Source organism: Pseudophryne corroboree, chromosome 2 (genome assembly GCF_028390025.1).
Source record: "Pseudophryne corroboree isolate aPseCor3 chromosome 2, aPseCor3.hap2, whole genome shotgun sequence".
NCBI lineage: Eukaryota > Metazoa > Chordata > Amphibia > Anura > Myobatrachidae > Pseudophryne > Pseudophryne corroboree.
The window spans coordinates 931,102,656-931,125,615 of NC_086445.1; the positions used below are offsets into that span (position 1 = coordinate 931,102,656).

The 22,960-nt window shown below is 43.9% G+C and overlaps 1 protein-coding gene across 2 annotated transcripts in view; it reads right to left on the reverse strand.

Moving 5' to 3' along the window:
* APOO (apolipoprotein O) overlaps window positions 1–22,960 on the reverse strand; it is a 173,034-nt gene that overhangs the window by 80,228 nt on the left and 69,846 nt on the right. For both annotated transcript variants that reach the window (XM_063956231.1, XM_063956230.1), the window contains exon 6: window positions 7,409–7,500. In XM_063956231.1, coding sequence (XP_063812301.1) covers window positions 7,409–7,500 — 92 coding nt within the window. The remainder of the gene's footprint in view (window positions 1–7,408; window positions 7,501–22,960) is intronic.

Below are 22,960 nucleotides of genomic sequence, written 5' to 3' on the forward strand. Positions count from 1 at the left end.
TTTATATATCTATTATTCAAATAGAAGAGAGAAGGGTGAAATATAGATTAGGTGAGTAGGAGTGAGCAGATTAGAACTGCCCCACCAGTGTTTTCACATGAAGATATAGGTGATCATCTTGGTGATATCCACAGTGCCTGGTATTCCTAAGCGGTCCCCCTTCAAAGTACTAACCAGGTCTATCCTATCAGCTTCCGAGATAGATCATCGGGCTACTCTCAGGATAGTACGACCTTGAATAGTGAAGATGACATATGAAGGAAGAGAGAACCCACTTCTGCTGTCTGTACTCTGCCTGCTATACGTCACTGGATAAATTGGCCCCAGGCTTTTCCAGATGAGAGAGTGTTGGAAAGGAGAGCCATCACCAGTTTTAAATGGGGTAGATCATGAATTGGTTATTCTACTTCCACTTAGAATTAGGACAGAAGAAAAAGAGAAACACTTCTACTTTCTGTTGTGACAGCCAAATGTACGCTGGGAAGGGCAAACCCTTGCCAGCACAGCTGTCAGCCAGATGAGAGAGTGCTGAGAAGAGATAAAGCTCTGATAAGTAATCAGAAATGTATAATTTGTTTGAACTAATTCATTCAAATGACATTCTAAATAATATAACTGATCTCCTCTTATTCTCCTATACCGAAGTACATAAGAATAATAAAGTTTAAGACTGATTTTCATATACAAGAAACCAAATGAGATTCACACACTTTTGGTAAAATTATATCCTGAGTATTTATCAATCAACATGTACTGGTAATTCAAATGAGGTATTTAAGCAGAGATGACACACTGTGGTGATTAACAAAATCATAAATATCTAAAGCACCTTGGATGATGAATAATTGTTGGCAGAAAGTTCCTAATCTCTCACATGAAGATGGTTCCGGTATGAATGGTCGACCATGTTATGGTCGACAGTCATTAGGTCGACCACTATTGGTCGACATGGACACATGGTCGACACATGAAAATGGTCGACACATGAAAGGTCGACATATGAAAAGGTCGACATGAATTTTTTAACTTTTTTTGGTGTCGTTTTTTGCGTAAAGTGACTGGGAACCCCAATTAGTGCACCGCGTCCCCTCGCATGGCTCGCTTCGCTCTCCATGCTTCGGGCATGGTGCCTTCGCTCCGCTACCGCTTCGCTCGGCACACTTTACCGTTCCAATCGTAGTCCATGTGGATCGTAAAGTATGGAAAAGTTCCCCAAAAGAAAAAAAAGTTAAAAAACTCATGTCGACCTTTTCATGTGTCGACCATGTGTCCATGTCGACCATGTCAATGTCTACCAATAGTGGTCGACCATAACATGGTCGACCATGTGAACGGATACCCATGAAGATATAAAGGAAACAATGTTGCAAAAAAAATTCTCCAGCAGTAGGTCTGCAGATTCAATTAGTTAGTATATTGAACTTGTAACAATTCTGCAATAGGGCAGAAGAAACGCTATCTCCTAAACTTGTAACAATTTAGCAATAAAGTGATCCCAAGTGTGCATAGTTACATAGACTCATTAAATAGCACATTATTGCTGAAAATGCATCATCAGGCCTTGATTGTAACAATTCTGCAATGGGGCAGAAGAAAACTATCTCCTAAACTTGTGACAATTTAGCGATAAAGTGATCCCAAGTGTGCATAGTTACATGGACTCATTAAATAGCACATTATTGCTGAAGGTGCGTCATCAGGCCTTGATATATTAATTAAATTCCAAAAATTCATTTATATTCATTATATTGCACAATACTGCAATGAGTATATCAACAGACCTAACAATTATAATCCTTTGCTAGCACAAGGGGTATAGTGAATCTGCAAATTAATTTTGGATTATATTGATTGATGTATTAAACAGATGCATGAATATCAGATATAACAATATCCCTTGCCAGCACCGGATATTGAACCTATAACAGTTCAGAAATGAATAAACCACATGAATGTAAATAGTGTGCAACAAATGTATCAAATACAACAGAGTATCTCATAGGTATGCAACATATATATTTTTTTTAAAGAAATAAATGCGCCTTTTTGATGCTTTCATTTTTGTGCATCAAGTGAGGACAACACAAAGTAATCTAGACTAATGAGGATGTTGAGAAAAATATGTATTAGTGCATTTAAATATTAAGTCATGCACAGGGGTATAAATATTGTGATCCCTAACAATAATCCTCAATTAATAACGTGCGGTGTGGGGGGAGGGAGGGGGAAATGTAATGAATAAAGCCGTGAGTGGAGATTTTATTTAAAGGTAATAGGCAGTGTTTTAATCAGTCACAACTCCAGCCAAATTTAAGTACCGGTCTGTCACCTCCACGTTCTAACCCGACCCACTCCTGCTTCCCCTCATACACCTTCCACCATATGACGGGAATAGATATGTATAAAAATACCCTTAATGGTAATCCTCAGGTATCGGTGTACGGTGTGGGGCCCCTCCTCCCTGCCCCACACCGTACACCGACACCTGAGGATTACCATTAAGGGTATTTTTATACATATCTATTCCCGTCATATGGTGGAAGGTGTATGAGGGGAAGCAGGAGTGGGTCGGGTTAGAACGTGGAGGTGACAGACCGGTACTTAAATTTGGCTGGAGTTGTGACTGATTAAAACACTGCCTATTACCTTTAAATAAAATCTCCACTCACGGCTTTATTCATTACATTTCCCCCTCCCTCCCCCCACACCGCACGTTATTAATTGAGGATTATTGTTAGGGATCACAATATTTATACCCCTGTGCATGACCTAATATTTAAATGCACTAATACATATTTTTCTCAACATCCTCATTAGTCTAGATTACTTTATGTTGTCCTCACTTGATGCACAAAAATGAAAGCATCAAAAAGGCGCATTTATTTCTTTTAAAAAAATATATATGTTGCATACCTATGAGATACTCTGTTGTATTTGATACATTTGTTGCACACTATTTACATTCATGTGGTTTATTCATTTCTGAACTGTTATAGGTTCAATATCCGGTGCTGGCAAGGGATATTGTTATATCTGATATTCATGCATCTGTTTAATACATCAATCAATATAATCCAAAATTAATTTGCAGATTCACTATACCCCTTGTGCTAGCAAAGGATTATAATTGTTAGGTCTGTTGATATACTCATTGCAGTATTGTGCAATATAATGAATATAAATGAATTTTTGGAATTTAATTAATATATCAAGGCCTGATGACGCACCTTCAGCAATAATGTGCTATTTAATGAGTCCATGTAACTATGCACACTTGGGATCACTTTATCGCTAAATTGTCACAAGTTTAGGAGATAGTTTTCTTCTGCCCCATTGCAGAATTGTTACAATCAAGGCCTGATGATGCATTTTCAGCAATAATGTGCTATTTAATGAGTCTATGTAACTATGCACACTTGGGATCACTTTATTGCTAAATTGTTACAAGTTTAGGAGATAGCGTTTCTTCTGCCCTATTGCAGAATTGTTACAAGTTCAATATACTAACTAATTGAATCTGCAGACCTACTGCTGGAGAATTTTTTTTGCAACATTGTTTCCTTTATATCTTCATGTGAGAGATTAGGAACTTTCTGCCAACAATTATTCATCATCCAAGGTGCTTTAGATATTTATGATTTTGTTAATCACCACAGTGTGTCATCTCTGCTTAAATACCTCATTTGAATTACCAGTACATGTTGATTGATAAATACTCAGGATATAATTTTACCAAAAGTGTGTGAATCTCATTTGGTTTCTTGTATATGAAAATCAGTCTTAAACTTTATTATTCTTATGTACTTCGGTATAGGAGAATAAGAGGAGATCAGTTATATTATTTAGAATGTCATTTGAATGAATTAGTTCAAACAAATTATACATTTCTGATTACTTATCAGAGCTTTATCTCTTCTCAGCACTCTCTCATCTGGCTGACAGCTGTGCTGGCAAGGGTTTGCCCTTCCCAGCGTACATTTGGCTGTCACAACAGAAAGTAGAAGTGTTTCTCTTTCTTCTGTCCTAATTCTAAGTGGAAGTAGAATAACCAATTCATGATCTACCCCATTTAAAACTGGTGATGGCTCTCCTTTCCAACACTCTCTCATCTGGAAAAGCCTGGGGCCAATCTATCCAGTGACGTATAGCAGGCAGAGTACAGACAGCAGAAGTGGGTTCTCTCTTCCTTCATATGTCATCTTCACTATTCAAGGTCGTACTATCCTGAGAGTAGCCCGATCTTCTATCTCGGAAGCTGATAGGATAGACCTGGTTAGTACTTTGAAGGGGGACCGCTTAGGAATACCAGGCACTGTGGATATCACCAAGATGATCACCTATATCTTCATGTGAAAACACTGGTGGGGCAGTTCTAATCTGCTCACTCCTACTCACCTAATCTATATTTCGCCCTTCTCTCTTCTATTTGAATAATAGATATATAAACATGTTTGGACCATATAGGTCGATATTTTAATGGAACAGAATAAAAGTTAAGTTTTAGATCATCCATCATCATATCATTTCACCATATATTGACTAATTATTATTACCATTTTCAAATAAGAGTGCTCCCGAAAAGGATTTTTTTTGTCTTGTCCTTTTTCCATTATATGTAGTTAATCTACAAAAGTTTTTTTGGGAGCACCACCAATAAATAAGGTGCTTTCAAAAGATTTGGTTATTGGCACCATTTATATTGGTTATTTTCAGATTTCTCTATATTTAAATGTGGCTTTACTATACACAGCTAGTGCGGAACTGACAAACCATTTCCATATCCACACCTGCTTGCAGGAAAAGTAGAAAACGGCCAAGTCGCAACCCTGTAGGAGAATATTTTCTACCCTCATACCAAGAAATATATTTCTTCCAGATACGGTGGCAATGTTTTGACGTGACCACCTTACGGGCCTGGACCATAGTGGAAATAACCTTGGATGGGAGACCTTTTCTGACTAGAATCTCCCTCTCAACTTCCAAGCCGTCAAACGTAGCTGCAGTAAGTCTGGATGGACGAATGGTCCTTGTTGAAGAAGGTCCTTGAGAAGCAGCAAAGGGCAGGGTTCCTCCAGAGACATGGTCAGGAGGTTTGCATACCAGGCCTGCCAAGGCCAATCCGGGGTAATGAAAATTGCCCGATCGCTTTTCCTTTTGCATCCTTTTAAAACTCTGGGAATGAGAGGGATTGGAGGAAACAGGTATACAAACTGGCAAGTCCACGGCACCGTCAGAGCGCCAAGTGCAGCAGCCTGTGGATCCCTAGTTCTGGAACAGGAACCAACTGAACTTCTTGTTGAGATGAGAAGCCATCAGGTCTATCTGTGGACAGCCCCATTGGTGAACCAGTTGCTGAAACACCTGAGGGTGAAGCCCCCATTCCCCCAGATTGAGGTTGTGCCTGCTGAGGAAGTCCGCCTTCCAATTGTCCACGCCTGGAATGAATATGGCTGAGATGGCCCTTGCGTTGGCCTCTGCCCAGAGGAATATTCTTGACACCTCTCGAATTGAGGCCATTTCTTGTTCCTCCCTGTCGATTTCGAAGAAGGTAGGAGAACTGCAGAAGAGCACTGTAAATTGCCCTGAGTCCCAGTACATTTATCGGGAGTGCAGATTCCTGACTCGACCACCTCCCCTGGAACTGGGCCCCCTGTCTAGTATAATTCCCAGGAACTGAATTTGTTGTGATGGTTCCAGGTGAGACTTCCGGAAATTTAGGATCCACCTATGATACGCAAGCAGGAGAGTCGTCAGTTCGATGCTGTGTAGTAGACGTTCCCTGGACACTGCCTTTATCAGGAGATCATCCAAGTAGGGGACTATGTTGACCCCCAACCTGCGTAATTGCAGCATCATTTATATATATTTTAACACTACAGCAGTGTCACCACCGTGTATATGCTCCCTCCTCACTATAAAACCCCTTGGTACCAGTACAATTGGTGGTTCAGTGGGTTCTGTGGAGGAGCAGCCTCAGCATGCAGCCTGGCAGTCAGAAGCAGGAAATGGCGCCTTTCAGCCTCTGGTCCCGCTCTCCGGGAAGCCCCGCCCCCTCAATGGCGCGCGGTCCCTCACTGATTATACTGGCTGTAATTTGGATTTTTGTGTGTAAAAAGGAGATTAATAGATTAATATCCCCCTTTACCTCAGCGGGCACCGCAGCTCGCAGCACGGTGACCGTCGCGCCCTAATGCCGCCATTGTCAATGGGGACCTATTAACCGGGACCCCGGTGTAAAAATTCACCACACCGCGTCTACTTTGGCATCTGTTAGGGGTGGCAGCATGCTGCCGCCGTGTGCGCACGCCCTAGGGGTATGTGAAACAGCGCCTCAGGAGCTCAGTGTCCGTCAGCGGGGATACGAACCATTAACTTTATAGGAAGTTGGTTCGGTTCCCCCCCCCCCTAAGTCCCAGACTGGTTGCCAACCAGTGCTGCCTGAAAATAACAAACTAAATAAAACATTGAAGAAAACTCTCTGGAGCTCCAGAGGAATGCACCCGGCTCCTTGGGCATAATTTTCTAAACTGAGTGTACAGGAGGGGCATAGAGGGGAGAAGCCAGCACACACTATTGATTTCTTAAAGTGCCAGGCTCCAATGAATCCAAACTATACCCCATGGTACTAATGTCATCCCAGTATCCACTAGGACGTTAGAGAAATTACCTTCAGGCTGTGTGTATAAGGTGTATATGAAACATAAATGCATTCTGTGCTTAGACATGGGTCCCATCGCCATGATATCTCATCATGGTATGCAATTATTCCAAAATACGGAAAAAAACGATATCCAAAATACTTTTGGTCACAAGCATTTTGGATATGGGACACTCAACCTGTATATACTTATGCCTATTTTTATGTACCTCAAATTTAATTTTAGCACTTAATTTTGCTGGGGGGGAAATAATTGCTTTTATAATTTTTTTTTTTTTTTTAAATAATATAACAGTCATTTGACATATTTAAGTACTAAAAATACTTTTATTATAACCAATAATACACTTTTATACTTTTTATACAATGTTAGTTTAGGTTTTTTTTCTTAGGGGTATGGACAGATTTACCCATATCTATTCTTCACTTTCAGCAACAATTTTCACAGTAAATCCGCTTTAGCAAATTTGCAATTGAATAGGGCGAATCGCGCATATCCACGTAAAGTCAGTTTTCCCATAAAAATAAAAAACGTGAAAATTGCAATAACAGCAATCACGGTATATTACCGCAGTTTCCTGGCTAGTTTAATTTGGCCCTCAACCTGATTGTAGGCTTCTATGATTAAATCTTATTGTGGCTTGCTAGAAAAAAATCTGATTATAGATTTTTAGGATTAAATCAGATTGTAGGTTCCTAGAATTAATCTATCATATTTCTAAAATGAAAAAATAAAAAAATAACAGTTACCTTTGCAATTGTTGCTGCCTGCTGTGGATAATAGAGAGAGGCTCCAATTCCCATAAACCCAAGTGGATATATTATTTTCTTTATTCTTGAACCTGTTGGTAAATATAATAAATGCATACAACCAAGATTTTTAGACACATATCCATTTTCAGAAACACTTCACAGTTCACATCAGTCAGTATTGAGAGCAGTCTGCACTAGTAACGATCAACACAAAGTAAGGTTTTATATAGCAAGGTTACTAGGACACACTCAAATCAATAGTCACCCACAGTAACTGTTGTAAAGCCTATGTACCCTCAATGCTGGAAATCAGGAGAAAAGCTGCTGTAGCTTGAAGCACCCACTCAGTAGATGCAAGGTGTATACAGCTCCTCACTATCAAAAAAAATAAATAAGCCTAGTTGGACAACTAAAGCAATTACTTATCTAGGGGTACAGATCCCAAAAAAATTGAACAACTTGTACAGTCTTAATCTCAAGCAAATTGTGCGCAGTATGAGGGACGATACAGAACGTTGGAGACATCTTAAAATTTCGTATTTGGGCAGAGTGAACTTGGTGAAAATGATTCTATTTCCTAGACTTCTATACCCACTGCAATCCCTCCCTATTTTATTGTCTAGGAGTGCTACGACAGAAATGAATAAAATAAAGCGTACTTTCATTTGGAACGGTAAGCGGGCACGAATTAGTTTGGTGAAACTGCAGCAGCGTAGACACAATGGAGGTGTGAATCTCCCTAATATATTGGAATATAGTCATGCCTCCCACTTACGCTATTTGAGAGATTGGCTACACGGTGGAAATATGTACTCCAATACGTCCCTGGAGACTGCCTTCTTAAGTGGTGGTAGTATTATCTCTTTCCTGCATCTACATGAAGAAGAGATACCCACTTCGGTTCGCGCGAATCAACTGCTGATGTCCACTCGGAGAGTTTGGCACATCTTATGGCGTAAATGCTCCTTAAACCCACGTGTCCCTTTTCCTTCCCCTAGTCCGCAATACCCGTTTTCAAGACGGAAACGCGAGCCATCCTTTCACTCTATGGGAAAGGCACAGCATTACTTCTATACGTCAAATCACAAATGGTGAGTCGCGAAAACCACTCACGCTTGCGCAAGCGGTGACACCCTTTCCATTATTGAATAGGTTTCCCTTAGCGTACCTACAAGCTCAACATTACGTGGCTGTTGCTTCTAGGCTGCTATCCCCACAGGACTATGACAACCCGTTAAACAAATTATTAATGGATGGGAACCCCTCTTCCAATGCAATCTCTACTATTCATTCTTGCACACGCCCCTACAATATGATGACATGACGACGGGAATGGCACAGTGGAGAGATTATTTTCCGTCTCTTACTATGACAAAATTGTTGAGGTCCTTTGAGTTATCCATCAAATTAATACCTGCTGCGTCCTATGTCAAACTCTTTTTAAATATCTGGCATAGAACGTACTTGTCCCCACACCGTAGACACCTAATGGGTTTGTTAGAAGACTCTTCATGCCCTAGATGTGGTACACAACGGGCTGAGCTGTTTCACTGCCTATGGGGGTGCCCCATAATCCGGAGATTTTGGGTCCAGATATGGAGATACTTTACCCAACACCTAGTTAACCATTTACCACTTACCCCTGAATGGGCAATATTTGGTATAATGCCGGAGGGTACTAGGGTGGTACAGGGTGTTAAAAAATTGTTGATGATAATCTCTGCAGCAGCTAAAAAATGTATCTTACAGATGTGGATACAGCCGTCGGCCCCGCCAATGTCACTTTTCTTAGGGTAGACCTTTCATATTTTCAGAATGGAATGGTTGGAGGCCTCTTTACAAAAGGAAAGGTTTACCATGAAATTTTTCGAGACATGGGAAACCCTGTCCCGCCCGTTACAGGAACAGGTGTGGAGATGCTTTCACAACACTTTATGGTACGAAACTAGAGTTTATGGACAGGACTCCCCAATTTCACTTGATGCTGAAGTTTTTTCTTTACCAAGCTTATTTAGGGGGGAGCATAATGCTCTACTCTGGGAGAGAGCGGACGTAGATGTTGATGCGGGCATGGATCCGGGCTCGCACTGTTTGTCTTCAATACCTGAAAGAACCTTTATTGTGATTTTAATATGTATCTTGGTTCTCATATTGGTTCACACTGCTGCTTTATTTTTATTACTTGATAGACGGATGTTTCTGCTATACCTTTCACTGATTGTATACTCTGATGTACTTTATTGTGAAATTTTCATTATGCTTCAACTGAAATAAAAAAAATGGTTTGAAAAAAAAAAACATAAATAAATAAGCCTCTTGTCTTATTGACACTTTTAGGGAGTGCGATTATCCTCAGATCTTACGTCAAGCCCTAGATGCTTCTCTATCACAGGTCTAAATTGTTTGCTGAAAAAATACATAATAATATCAGAATGAAGGTAGATCCAAGTCGGCCCTTTATTTCGAAATATATCATTAAGAGAAATTATAATTTACTATTTATTGCTCCTATTTTAAATAAATATATAGACAAAAAAAGTCTATTATATTAAAGGCAAGAAAATGTAAGAAATATTCTTGCTACAAGTTTCTTTAGTAATTTGACTGCCTCACATCAAAATCCAACTCAAACCACCATTAACCCCTTCAGTGGCGGGTTTTTGGAATTTGATCACACCTCCCTGGGCAGGTTTTATTTAATTTTTTTACCTGCGCCTTGCCAGGGGTGTCATGCGCGTTGCCAGGGGTTTCACGCACTGTGCCATGCTTTTTGCCAGGGGTTTTATACTCTGGGATCCATGCTCGTTGCCACAGGGAATGCTTGTTGCCTTAGGGAATGCTCGTTGCCTAGGGGTAGCTAGGGATGACAATCGACCATGGATGATTCAAAATCATTGATGGTCTATGACCGATGATGAATACTTTTACCATCGATAGGGGAGAACCAGATGGTTTCCCGCCATCGATGGTTCAGTGTGACCGAATTGAGAAGAAAAAAAAGTGCCAGGGCACGGCGCATAGCCCCGCCCCCTGACACCCACTAAGCCATGCCCCCTGGTTCTAATTTGTACAGTAATGTAGGGATGACCATCGATGGGTAAAACCATCGATGGATCCATTCCAGATGGTTTTACACCATCGAGGTTATCCATCGATGGACAACCCACTGATGGCCATCCCTACGGGTACCGCCAGCTCTAAAATCCTCTCCCCCCATCCTCCCTTGTACTCCGCTCGGCTTGCAGAGTTTTTCAGAATGACGCAATTGCGTCATGACACCACAAAAGTCCACCGGCCAATCGGAGTGCAAATAGGAGGGAGGGGGGAGCAGTGGCATTCCCCCGGAAAATTCCCGTGATTGGCAGTCTGCACAGCGCAGCTGGCCTCGGAAATTTTCTAGGCATGACACTGAAGAGGTTAAAAGTTAAAGAATTTTGGTCGTTAACAACCCGCGGGCCCTGCGTCGGTCAATGTCACTAGCATACACACTGGGCGATATAGTAAACTATATAAAATGTAAAATGAGCAATATCATTTCCTATATATCGCCTAATGTGTACGGGCCTTTTGTCATGTTACGTCCACTTGCTAGAAATACACTAAACTCCTCTTTGTATATTCATAAACTCTTTTTATCTCTTTTTGTTGTCTGAATACTGTCCATTTTTTGGGGCAGGACCTATATAATAGGTTGACATTTGTTCAATCTAATCCATTACTTCTCTCTTACTTATTATTGTAGTGATCAAGGAATATCAAACAAATACAAAAGCCTAACAACAGCCCTATGTCATTTTCATTTATGTATTCATTTTTATTATTAATGACAATATTGATATTAATGGTTTGGATACTAAAAACACTTTGTAACAATTGTTGCCAATTATGTTAACTAGTGTCCACACTGTTGCTAAAGGCAGACTGCTGTCTCTTGCAGTAGCTGCCTGCTTTTATATTATAGACACTGGACAAACTGTGTGGACTTTAATAATACTAAGACGACAGGTTCTTAATGCTATTTTAGTTAATATACATTAGATAAATACATTCACCTGTATGTTTATTACATTTGCAATTACTATGCATTTTATTAAAAGGAGTAAATCCGTGAGTGAGACTTATAGAATATACTGAGCCAGGACATCTGTGCATAATTTAGGAACTCCTTATATAACTCCTTCAGTCTGACCAACAGTATACTGTACATCCGCTTCTTGACAAAGCCGCACAGTTCAGTGAAATGCGTTGGTGTAACGGACCGGAACCTCAGACTAATTTACTATTACACCGGCTGCATGCGCATTAAGCACAGAGTTTTACAGCAATACACTTGCTTATTCCATCAGTGGTATTACCATCTGACTAAGCAAATGCTTACCAGCACAGAACATACCAGCAGGAGCCAGTCAATCAATTGTGGGCCTTCTCTGCTCACAGCATGCTGTGGCAGGAGTTGAAGTTTGGAGCTGAAGTCTGGAGCTAAAAGTACACTTCACCTGAGAGTTGAGCTATTTTTCTCCAGCAATTGTACCACCTGTTTCTAGGGGTTCACTACGATCTGCCGGCGGCCGGCCTCCCGGCGACCAGCATACCGGCGCCGGGAGGCCGGCCGCCGGCTTACCGACAGTGTGGCGAGTGCAAATGAGCCCCTTGCAGGCTTGCTGCGCTCGCCACGCTACGGGCACGGTGGCGCGCTAAGCGCGCCACACTATTTTGTTCTCCCTCCAGGGGGGTCGTGGACCCCCACGAGGGAGAATAAGTGTCAGTATGCCGGCTGTCGGGCTCCCGGCGCTGGTATGCTGGTCGCCGGGAGCCCGACCGCCGGCATACTGAAGACCACCCGTTTCTAGGGTTACTCTACTAATGCTTAATGCTTGGCTATGCAGCATCAGGACGGAGACCATTTCTGCTATACAGACTTTTTTTTTAATAGTTTTCCAATTTCTAATCCCTAGCAATTGCAAGTTGTATTAGTTTATACTACAATTATATATATATATTGTCGAAGTAAAAAATATTACATACACAGCACATGTAAACTCCACACTTATGAGACGCTGTGCGTGCGAATACACGCAGCATGCACAGGTTATATGGTAGCCTACACACTCACACAGACATGCCACAAAGATATATTTAACACATATTTCATACAGCACATAAATTAAACATGTCAAGCACCAGACATTATAAGGTTTTAAATTATATAATGGAGTATAACACCATGTATATGTATTAATGGAGCAGAGCAAGATGGACATGTCATGCTTGGGGTCAAAATGATCGGTGGTTCGATTGTAGCACATTTCAATGAGTAGTTATGATTAAATGTAGGAATATAAAGTCACTCTTATTAGAACAAAAGACATCTTGCTTCTTCAAGGCTGGACATTGCTTGCATATGAACTGACCAATGACTCATCATGAATGAGAAAGTTCCCTCCCCTGGACCAATAACAGAAGACATGTACTCCCCCAACATACACAGTGTATAGCTGATTGCAGACTCACAAGAAGTCTCTGTTTTGTTGTCTTTCTGCTACTGTGAGCATCGAGAGAGAGGGAGAGATGGAGGAAATGGAGCTGAGGGTGCATTGAGTAAATGGGGTAATTGTATGCTGATTGTAACTGTAATGGATTCTCTTCTTGTGTAAATGTAACATTATAACTGAATGATATATACTGTACATGTGTTATATTGTATACATATCCTTTTAAATATCAAATATATACATCAATGAGCTTTGGAACTCATAAATATGTGCGTGAACTTGTTTTCTCTTAAGGGATGTAGTGTTTGCGACGTACAGCGCACTTTTACCGTATATGGTAATAAGATAAGCCTTGCGTCCGCAACATATATTAGCGCTGGCATTTTAAATATTTATTAGAAATTAATTTGAATCTCACTATATTATATATATATATATATATATATATATATAGGAAATATAGAGATTGGTGGCACTCACGCAGACTTGATAAATGCAGGAAGAAGTTTCTTTATTTGCCAAATAAAGAAACTTCTTCCTGCATTTATCAAGTCTGCGTGAGTGCCACCAATCTCTATATTTCCTATATTGTCTATTACTGACCTGGAGGGCACCGCAGCAAAGGTATTTTTCCACTTTTTTGGAGTGCCGGTATGACTTTGGATATATATATATATATATATATATATATATATATATATACACACACACACACACACACATATATGCAAATTGTCGTCTTTCTGTAGTTTTTTTTTTTTTTTTTTAGATTTGCTACTATTGAATGATTTCATGTATATGACATCGTGTTACTTTTACTCTCTCTCTAGCGCCACCACATTTGTGAGATCATTATCTTTCATTTATATAGAGAGCTGGCACATTCTGCAGCATTGTACAATGAAAGGGATCATGACACAAACAAATACACTGACATGGAACACAAAGTAAATATGACCATGTCCAAACAAGCATACATAACATAGCACATAACAATTGTAATTGTTAGTGAAGAAACATATTAAGAAATACAGACAAAGTACTACTGGCTCTGACCAACAAATAATTACATGTACAGACAGTGCACGTTCCTGCTACAGGCACAACACTGGTTCCTGTTATCAGGCACAGCTGCAGCGCTAGTTCCAGGTACTAGGCACAGATGCAGGCACATCGCTAGGTTCCAGGTACCAGGCACAGATGCAGGCACAGCGCTAGTTACAGGTACCAGGCACATCGCTAGTTCCAGGTGCACAGCACAAGTTCCCTGTTCCAGGCACAGATGCAGACACAGCGCTAGTTCCTGGTACCAGGCACAGATACAGCTACAGCACTAGTTGCAGGTACCAGGTACAGATACAGGTATAGTGCTGGTTCCTGGTACCAGACACAGATACAGTGCTAGTTCCCAGTACCAGGCACAGCGCTAGTTCCTGGTACCATGCACAGATACAGGTACAGTACTAGTTGCAGGTACCAGGTACAGATACAGGTATAGTGCTAGTTCCTGGTACCATGCACAGATACAGGTACAGTACTAGTTGCAGGTACCAGGTACAGATACAGGTATAGTGCTAGTTCCTGGTACCATGCACAGACACAGATACAGTGCTAGTTCCCAGTACCAGGCACAGCGCTAGTTCCTGGTACCATGCACAGATACAGGTACAGTACTAGTTGCAGGTACCAGGTACAGATACAGGTATAGTGCTAGTTCCTGGTACCATGCACAGATACAGGTACAGTACTAGTTGCAGGTACAGATACAGGTATAGTGCTAGTTCCTGGTACCAAACACAGATACAGTGCTAGTTCCTGGTACCAGGCACAGCGCTAGTTCCAGGTGCACAACACTAGTTCCCTGTACAAGGCACAGATGCAGACACAGCGCTAGTTCCAGGTACCAGGCACAGATGCAGGCACAGCGCTAGTTCCAGGTGCACAGCGCTAGTTCCCTGTACCAGGCACAGATGCAGACACAGCGCTAGTTCCTGGTACCAGGCACAGATACAGGTACAGCACTAGTTGCAGGTACCAGGTACAGATACAGGTATAGTGCTGGTTCCTGGTACCAGACACAGATACAGCTACAGCACTAATTGCAGGTACCAGGGCCCTCATTCCGAGTTGATCGGTCGCAAGGCGAATTTAGCAGAGTTACACACGCTTAGTCTACGCCTACTGGGAGTGTATCTTAGCATCTTAAAAGTGCGACCGAAGTTTACGCAATATTGCGAACAAAAAAAACTTAGCAGTTTTAGAGTAGCTCCAGACTTACTCTGCCTGTGCGATCAGTTCAGTGCTTGTCGTTCCTGGTTTGACGTCACAAACACTCCCAGCGTTCGCCCAGACACTCCCCCGTTTCTCCGGCCACTCCTGCGTTTTTTCCGGAAACGGTAGCGTTTTCAGCCACACGCCCATAAAACGCCGTGTTTCCGCCCAGTAACACCCATTTCCTGTCAATCACACTACGTTCGCCGGTGCGAACAAAAAGCCATGAGTAAAAATCCTTTCTTCATAGCAGAATTACTTAGCGCAGTCGCAGTGCGAACATTGCGCATGCGCTCTAAGCTGATTTTCACTGCGATGCGAAAAAAAAGAACGAGCGAACGACTCGGAATGAGGGCCCAGGTACAGATACAGGTACAACGCTAGTTCCTGGTACCAGGCACAGATTCAGGTACAGTGCAAGTTCCTGGTACCAGGCACAGATACAGCTACAGCACTAGTTGCAGGTACCAGGTACAGATACAGGTATAGTGCTGGTTCCTGGTACCAGACACAGGTACAGTGCTAGTTCCCAGTACCAGGCACAGCGCTAGTTCCAGGTGACAACGCTAGTTCCCTGTACCAGGCACAGATGCAGACACAGCGCTAGTTCTAGGTACCAGGCACAGATGCAGGCACAGCGCTAGTTCCAGGTGCACAGCGCTAGTTCCCTGTACCAGGCACAGATGCAGACACAGCGCTAGTTCCTGGTACCAGGCACAGATACAGGTACAGCACTAGTTGCAGGTACCAGGTGCAGATACAGGTAAAGTGCTAGTTCCTGGTACCAGACACAGATACAGAGCTAGTTCCTGGTACCAGGCACAGATTCAGGTACAGTGCAAGTTCCTGGTACCAGGCAGATACAGGTACAGTGCTAGTTTTTGCTGAAAGGATACAAGTAAAGTGCTTGTTCCCAGTTCCAGGCAGTTAGTGGAAACAGGTACGGTGGTAAATATTGCCTATAGGCAATTGGTGGATTCATGTATTGTGCCAGTTTCTGGCTCTGGGCAACTAAAGACACAATGCTAGGTCCTGCCAAGGAGAAGTTTGTGATTACAGGTACAGCACAGCCACTGTGTTAGGATAAAATAATTAAGGATAAAAATAAGAATTTACTTACCGATAATTCTATTTCTCGGAGTCCGTAGTGGATGCTGGGGTTCCTGAAAGGACCATGGGGAATAGCGGCTCCGCAGGAGACAGGGCACAAAAAGTAAAGCTTTAGGATCAGGTGGTGTGCACTGGCTCCTCCCCCTATGACCCTCCTCCAAGCCTCAGTTAGGATACTGTGCCCGGACGAGCGTACACAATAAGGAAGGATTTTGAATCCCGGGTAAGACTCATACCAGCCACACCAATCACACTGTACAACCTGTGATCTGAACCCAGTTAACAGTATGATAACAGCGGAGCCTCTGAAAAGATGGCTCACGACAATAATAACCCGATTTTTGTAACTATGTACAAGTATTGCAGATAATCCGCACTTGGGATGGGCGCCCAGCATCCACTACGGACTCCGAGAAATAGAATTATCGGTAAGTAAATTCTTATTTTCTCTATCGTCCTAGTGGATGCTGGGGTTCCTGAAAGGACCATGGGGATAATACCAAAGCTCCCAAACGGGCGGGAGAGTGCGGATGACTCTGCAGCACCGAATGAGAGAACTCCAGGTCCTCCTTAGCCAGGGTATCAAATTTGTAGGATTTTACCAACGTGTTTGCCCCTGACTAAATAGCCGCTCGGCAAAGTTGTAAAGCCGAGACCCCTCGGGCAGCCGCCCAAGATAAGCCCACCTTCCTTGTGGAATGGGCATTTACATATTTTGGCTGTGGCAGGCCTGCCACAGAATGTGCAAGCTGAATTGTATTACACATCCAACTAGCAATAGTCTGCTTAGAAGCAAGAGCACCCAGTTTGTTGGGTGCATACAGGATAACAGCAAGTCAGTTTTCCTGACTCCAGCCGTCCTGGAACCTATATTTACAGGGCCCTGACAATATCTAGCAACCTGGAGTCCTCCAAGTCCCTAGTAGGCGCAAGGCACCAAAATAAGCTGGTTCAGGTGAAACACTGACACCACCTTAGGGAGAGAACTGGGGACGAGTCCGCAGCTCTGCCCTGTCCAAATGGACAACCAGATATGGGCTTTTTTTTTTTTTTTTTTTTTTGAGAAAAAAAACACCAATTTGACACTCGCCTGGTCCAGGCCAGGGCCAAGAGCATGGTCACTTTTCATGTGAGATGCTTCAAATCCACAGATTTGACTGGTTTTAAACCAATGTGATTTGAGGAATCCCAGAACTACGTTGAGATCCCACAGTGCCACTGGAGGCACAAAAGGGGGTTGTATATGCAATACTCCCTTGACAAACTTCTGGACTTCAGGAACTGAAGCCACTTCTTTCTGGAAGAAAATCGACAGGGCCGAAATTTGAACCTTAATGGACCCCAATTTGAGGCCCATAGACACTCCTGTTTGCAGGAAATGCAGGAATCGACCGAGTTGAAATTTCTTCGTGGGGCCTTTCTGGCCTCACACCACGCAACATATTTTTGCCACATGTGGTGATAATGTTGTGCGGTCACCTCCTTTCTGGCTTTGACCAGGGTAGGAATGACCTCTTCCGGAATGCCTTTTTCCCTTAGGATCCGGCGTTCCACCGCCATGCCGTCAAACGCAGCTGCGGTAAGTCTTGGAACAGACATGGTACTTGCTGAAACAAGTCCCTTCTTAGCGGCAGAGGCCATAAGTCCTCTGTGAGCATCTCTTGAAGTTCCGGGTACCAAGTCCTTCTTGGCCAATCCGGAGCCATGAGTATAGTTCTTACTCCTCTACGTCTTATAAGTCTCAGTACCTTAGGTATGAGAAGCAGAGGATGGAACACATACACCGACTGGTACATCCATGGTGTTACCAGAACGTCCACAGCTATTGCCTGAGGGTCTCTTAACCTGGCGCAATACCTGTCCCGTTTTTTGTTCAGACGGGACGCCATCATGTCCACCTTTGGTATTTCCCAACGGTTTACAATCATGTGGAAAACTTCCCGATGAAGTTTCCACTCTGCCGGGTGGAGGTCGTGCCTGCTGAGGAAGTCTGCTTCCCAGTTTCCATTCCCGGAATGAAACACTGCTGACAGTGCTATCACATGATTTTCCGCCCAGCGAAAAGTCCTTGCAGTTTTTGCCATTGCCCTCCTGCTTCTTGTGTCGCCCTGTCTATTTACGTGGGCGACTGCCGTGATGTTTTTCCCACTGGATCAATACCGGCTGACCTTGAAGCAGAGGTCTTGCTAAGCTTAGAGTATTATAAATTTACCCTTAGCTCCAGTATATTTATGTGGAGAAAAGTCTCCAGACTTGATCACACTCCCTGGAAATTTTTTCCTTGTGTGACTGCTCCCCAGCCTCTCGGGCTGGCCTCCGTGGTCACCAGCATCCAATCCTGAATGCCGAATCTGCGGCCCTCTAGAAGATGAGCACTCTGTAACCACCACAGGAGAGACACCCTTGTCCTTGGATATAGGGTTATCCGCTGATGCATCTGAAGATGCGATCCGGACCATTTGTCCAGCAGATCCCACTGAAAAATTCTTGCGTGAAATCTGCCGAATGGAATTGCTTCGTAGGAAGTCACCATCTTTACCAGGACCCTTGTGCAATGATGCACTGATTTTAGGAGGTTCCTGACTAGCTCGGATAACTCCCTGGCTTTCTCTTCCGGGAGAAACACCTTTTTCTGGACTGTGTCCAGAATCATCCCTAGGCACAGCAGACTTGTCGTCGGGATCAGCTGCGATTTTGGAGTATTTAGAATCCACCCGTGCTGTTGTAGCAGTATCCGAGATAGTGCTACTCCGACCTCCAACTGTTCCCTGGACTTTGCCCTTATCAGGAGATCGTCCAAGTAAGGGATAATTAAGACGCCTTTTCTTCGAAGAAGAATCATCATTTCGGCCATTACCTTGGTAAAGACCCGGGGTGCCGTGGACAATCCAAACGGCAGCGTCTGAAACTGATAGTGACAGTTCTGTACCACGAACCTGAGGTACCCTTAGTGAGAAGGGCAAATTTTGGACATGGAGGTAAGCATCCCTGATGTCTCGGGACACTATATAGTCCCCTTCTTCCTGGTTCGTTATCACTGCTCTGAGTGACTCCATCTTGATTTGAACCTTTGTAAGTGTTCAAATTTTTTTAGATTTAGAATAGGTCTCACCTAGCCTTCTGGCTTCAGTACCACAATATAATGTGGAATAATACCCCTTTTCTTGTTGTAGGAGGGGTAATTTGATTATCACCTGCTGGGAATACAGCTTGTGAATTGTTTCCCATACTGCCTCCTTGTCGGAGGGAGACCTTGGTAAACCAGACTTCAGGAGCCTGCGAAGGGGAAACGTCTCGACATTCCAATCTGTACCCCTGGGATACTACATGTAGGATCCAGGGGTCCTGTACGGTCCCAGCGTCATGCTGAGAGCTTGGCAGAAGCGGTGGAACGCTTCTGTTCCTGGGAATGGGCTGCCTGCTGCAGTCTTCTTCCCTTTCCTCTATCCCTGGGCAGATATGACTCTTATAGGGACGAAAGGACTGAGGCTGAAAAGACGGTGTCTTTTTCTGCAGAGATGTGACTTAGGGTAAAAACGGTGGATTTTCCAGCAGTTGCCGTGGCCACCAGGTCCGATGGACCGACCCCAAATAACTCCTCTTCCTTTATACGGCAATACACCTTTGTGCCGTTTGGAATCTGCATCACCTGACCACTGTCGTGTCCATAAACATCTTCTGGCAGATATGGACATCGCACTTACTCTTGATGCCAGAGTGCAAATATCCCTCTGTGCATCTCGCATATATAGAAAATGCATCCTTTAAATGCTCTATAGTCAATAAAATACTGTCCCTGTCAAGGGTATCAATATTTTTAGTCAGGGAATCCGACCAAGCCACCCCAGCTCTGCACATCCAGGCTGAGGCGATCGCTGGTCGCAGTATAACACCAGTATGTGTGTATATACTTTTTATGATATTTTCCAGCCTCCTGTCAGCTGGCTCCTTGAGGACGGCCCTATCTATAGACGGTACCGCCACTTGTTTTGATAAGCGTGTGAGCGCCTTATCCACCCTAAGGGGTGTTTCCCAACGCGCCCTAACTTCTGGCGGGAAAGGGTATACCGCCCATAATTTTCTATCGGGGGGAACCCACGCATCATCACACACTTCATTTAATTTATCTGATTCAGGAAAAACTACGGTAGTTTTTTCACATCCCACATAATACCCTCTTTTGTGGTACTTGTAGTATCAGAAATATGTAACACCTCCTTCATTGCCCTTAACGTGTGGCCCTAATAAGGAATACGTTTGTTTATTCACCGTCGACACTGGATTCAGTGTCCGTGTCTGTGTCGACCGACTAAAGTAAACTGGCGTTTTAAAACCCCTGACGGTGTTTCTGAGACGTCTGGACCGGTACTAATTGTTTGTCGGCCGTCTCATGTCGTCAACCGACCTTGCAGCGTGTTGACATTATAACGTAATTCCCTAAATAAGCCATCCATTCCGGTGTCGACTCCCTAGAGAGTGACATCACCATTACAGGCAATTGCTCCGCCTCCTCACCAACATCGTCCTCATACATGTCGACACACACGTACCGACACACAGCACACACACAGGGAATGCTCTGATAGAGGACAGGACCCACTAGCCCTTTGGAGAGACAGAGGGAGAGTTTGCCAGCACACACCAAAAACGCTATAATTATATAGGGACAACCTTATATAAGTGTTTTCCCTTATAGCATCTTTTATATATTTCTAACGCCAAATTAGTGCCCCCCCTCTCTGTTTTAACCCTGTTTCTGTAGTGCAGTGCAGGGGAGAGCCTGGGAGCCTTCCCTCCAGCCTTTCTGTGAGGGAAAATGGCGCTGTGTGCTGAGGAGATAGGCCCCGCCCCTTTTTCGGCGGGCTCGTCTCCCGCTCTTTAATGGATTCTGGCAGGGGTTAAATATCTCCATATAGCCCCCGGAGGCTATATGTGAGGTATTTTTAGCCAAAAAAGGTTTTCATTTGCCTCCCAGGGCGCCCCCCTCCCAGCGCCCTGCACCCTCAGTGACTGCCGTGTGAAGTGTGCTGAGAGGAAATGGCGCACAGCTGCAGTGCTGTGCGCTACCTTAAGAAGACTGAGGAGTCTTCTGCCGCCGATTCTGGACCTCTTCTCGTTTCAGCATCTGCAAGGGGGCCGGCGGCGAGGCTCCGGTGACCATCCAGGCTGTACCTGTGATCGTCCCTCTGGAGCTAATGTCCAGTAGCCAAAGAAGCCAATCCATCCTGCACGCAGGTGAGTTCACTTCTTCTCCCCTAAGTCCCTCGTTGCAGTGATCCTGTTGCCAGCAGGACTCACTGTAAAATAAAAAACCTAAGCTAAACTTTTCTAAGCAGCTCTTTAGGAGAGCCACCTAGATTGCACCCTTCTCGGCCGGGCACAAAAATCTAACTAACTGAGGCTTGGAGGAGGGTCATAGGGGGAGGAGCCAGTGCACACCACCTGATCCTAAAGCTTTACTTTTTGTGCCCTGTCTCCTGCGGAGCCGCTATTCCCCATGGTCCTTTCAGGAACCCCAGCATCCACTAGGACGATAGAGAAATAAGCAAAATCTATAAGTAATTAACAGGAGAGACAGTGTAAAGAGCAGCTACATTATACCTGGATTTTTTTACTGTAGCATTTGTGTTCTCAGTTCAGTACATGATATTATCTTTTTCTCTAACGTCCTAGTGGATGCTGGGGACTCCTTAAGGACCACAGGGAATAAATGGGCTCCGCAGGAGACATGGGCACTTTAAGAAAGAATTTAGATTCTGGTGTGCTCTGGCTCCTCCCTCTATGTCCCTCCTCCAGACCTCAGTTTGAATCTGTGCCCGGACGAGCTGGGTGCTGTTCAGTGAGCTCTCCTGAGCTTGCTGTAAGAAAGTATTTTGTTAGGTTTTTTATTTTCAGGGAGCTCTGCTGGCAACAGACTCCCTGCATCGTGGGACTGAGGGGAGAGAAGTAGCCCTACTCTCTGAAGATAGGTCCTGCTTCTTAGGCTACTGGACACCATTAGCTCCAGAGGGATCGTACACCGTATCTCACCCTCGTCGTCCGATCCCAGAGCCGCGCCGCCGTCCCCCTCGCAGAGCCGGAAGACAGAAGCCGGGTGAGTATGAGAAGCAAGAAGACTTCGAAATCGGCGGCAGAAGACTCCGTTCTTCACATGAGGTAACGCACAGCACTGCAGCTGTGCGCCATTGCTCCAAACACACCTCACATACTCCGGTCACTGTAAGGGTGCAGGGCGCAGGGGGGGGGGGCGCCCTGGGCAGCATATGGACCTCTTTTGGCAAAAGTACACATATATACAGTTGGGCACTGTATATATGTATGAGCCCCCTGGCAAGAAAATGTATATTTAAGCGAAACAGAAGCCCGCCGTCGAGGGGGCGGGGCTTCTTCCTCAGCACTCACCAGCACCGCTGAGAGGAAGCTCCCCAGCCTCTCCCCTGCAGATACACGGTAGAAGAGGGTAAAAAGAGAGGTGGGGCACATAATTAGGCGCAAAAATCAATATAAACAGCAGCTACTGGGTTAACATTAAGTTTCTGTGTTATACCTGGGTTAATAGCGCTGGGGTGTGTGCTGGCATACTCTCTCTCTGTCTCTCCAAAGGGCCTTATGGGGGAATTGTCTTCAGATGAGCATTCCTTGAGTGTGTGGTGTGTCGGTACGTGTGTGTCGACAT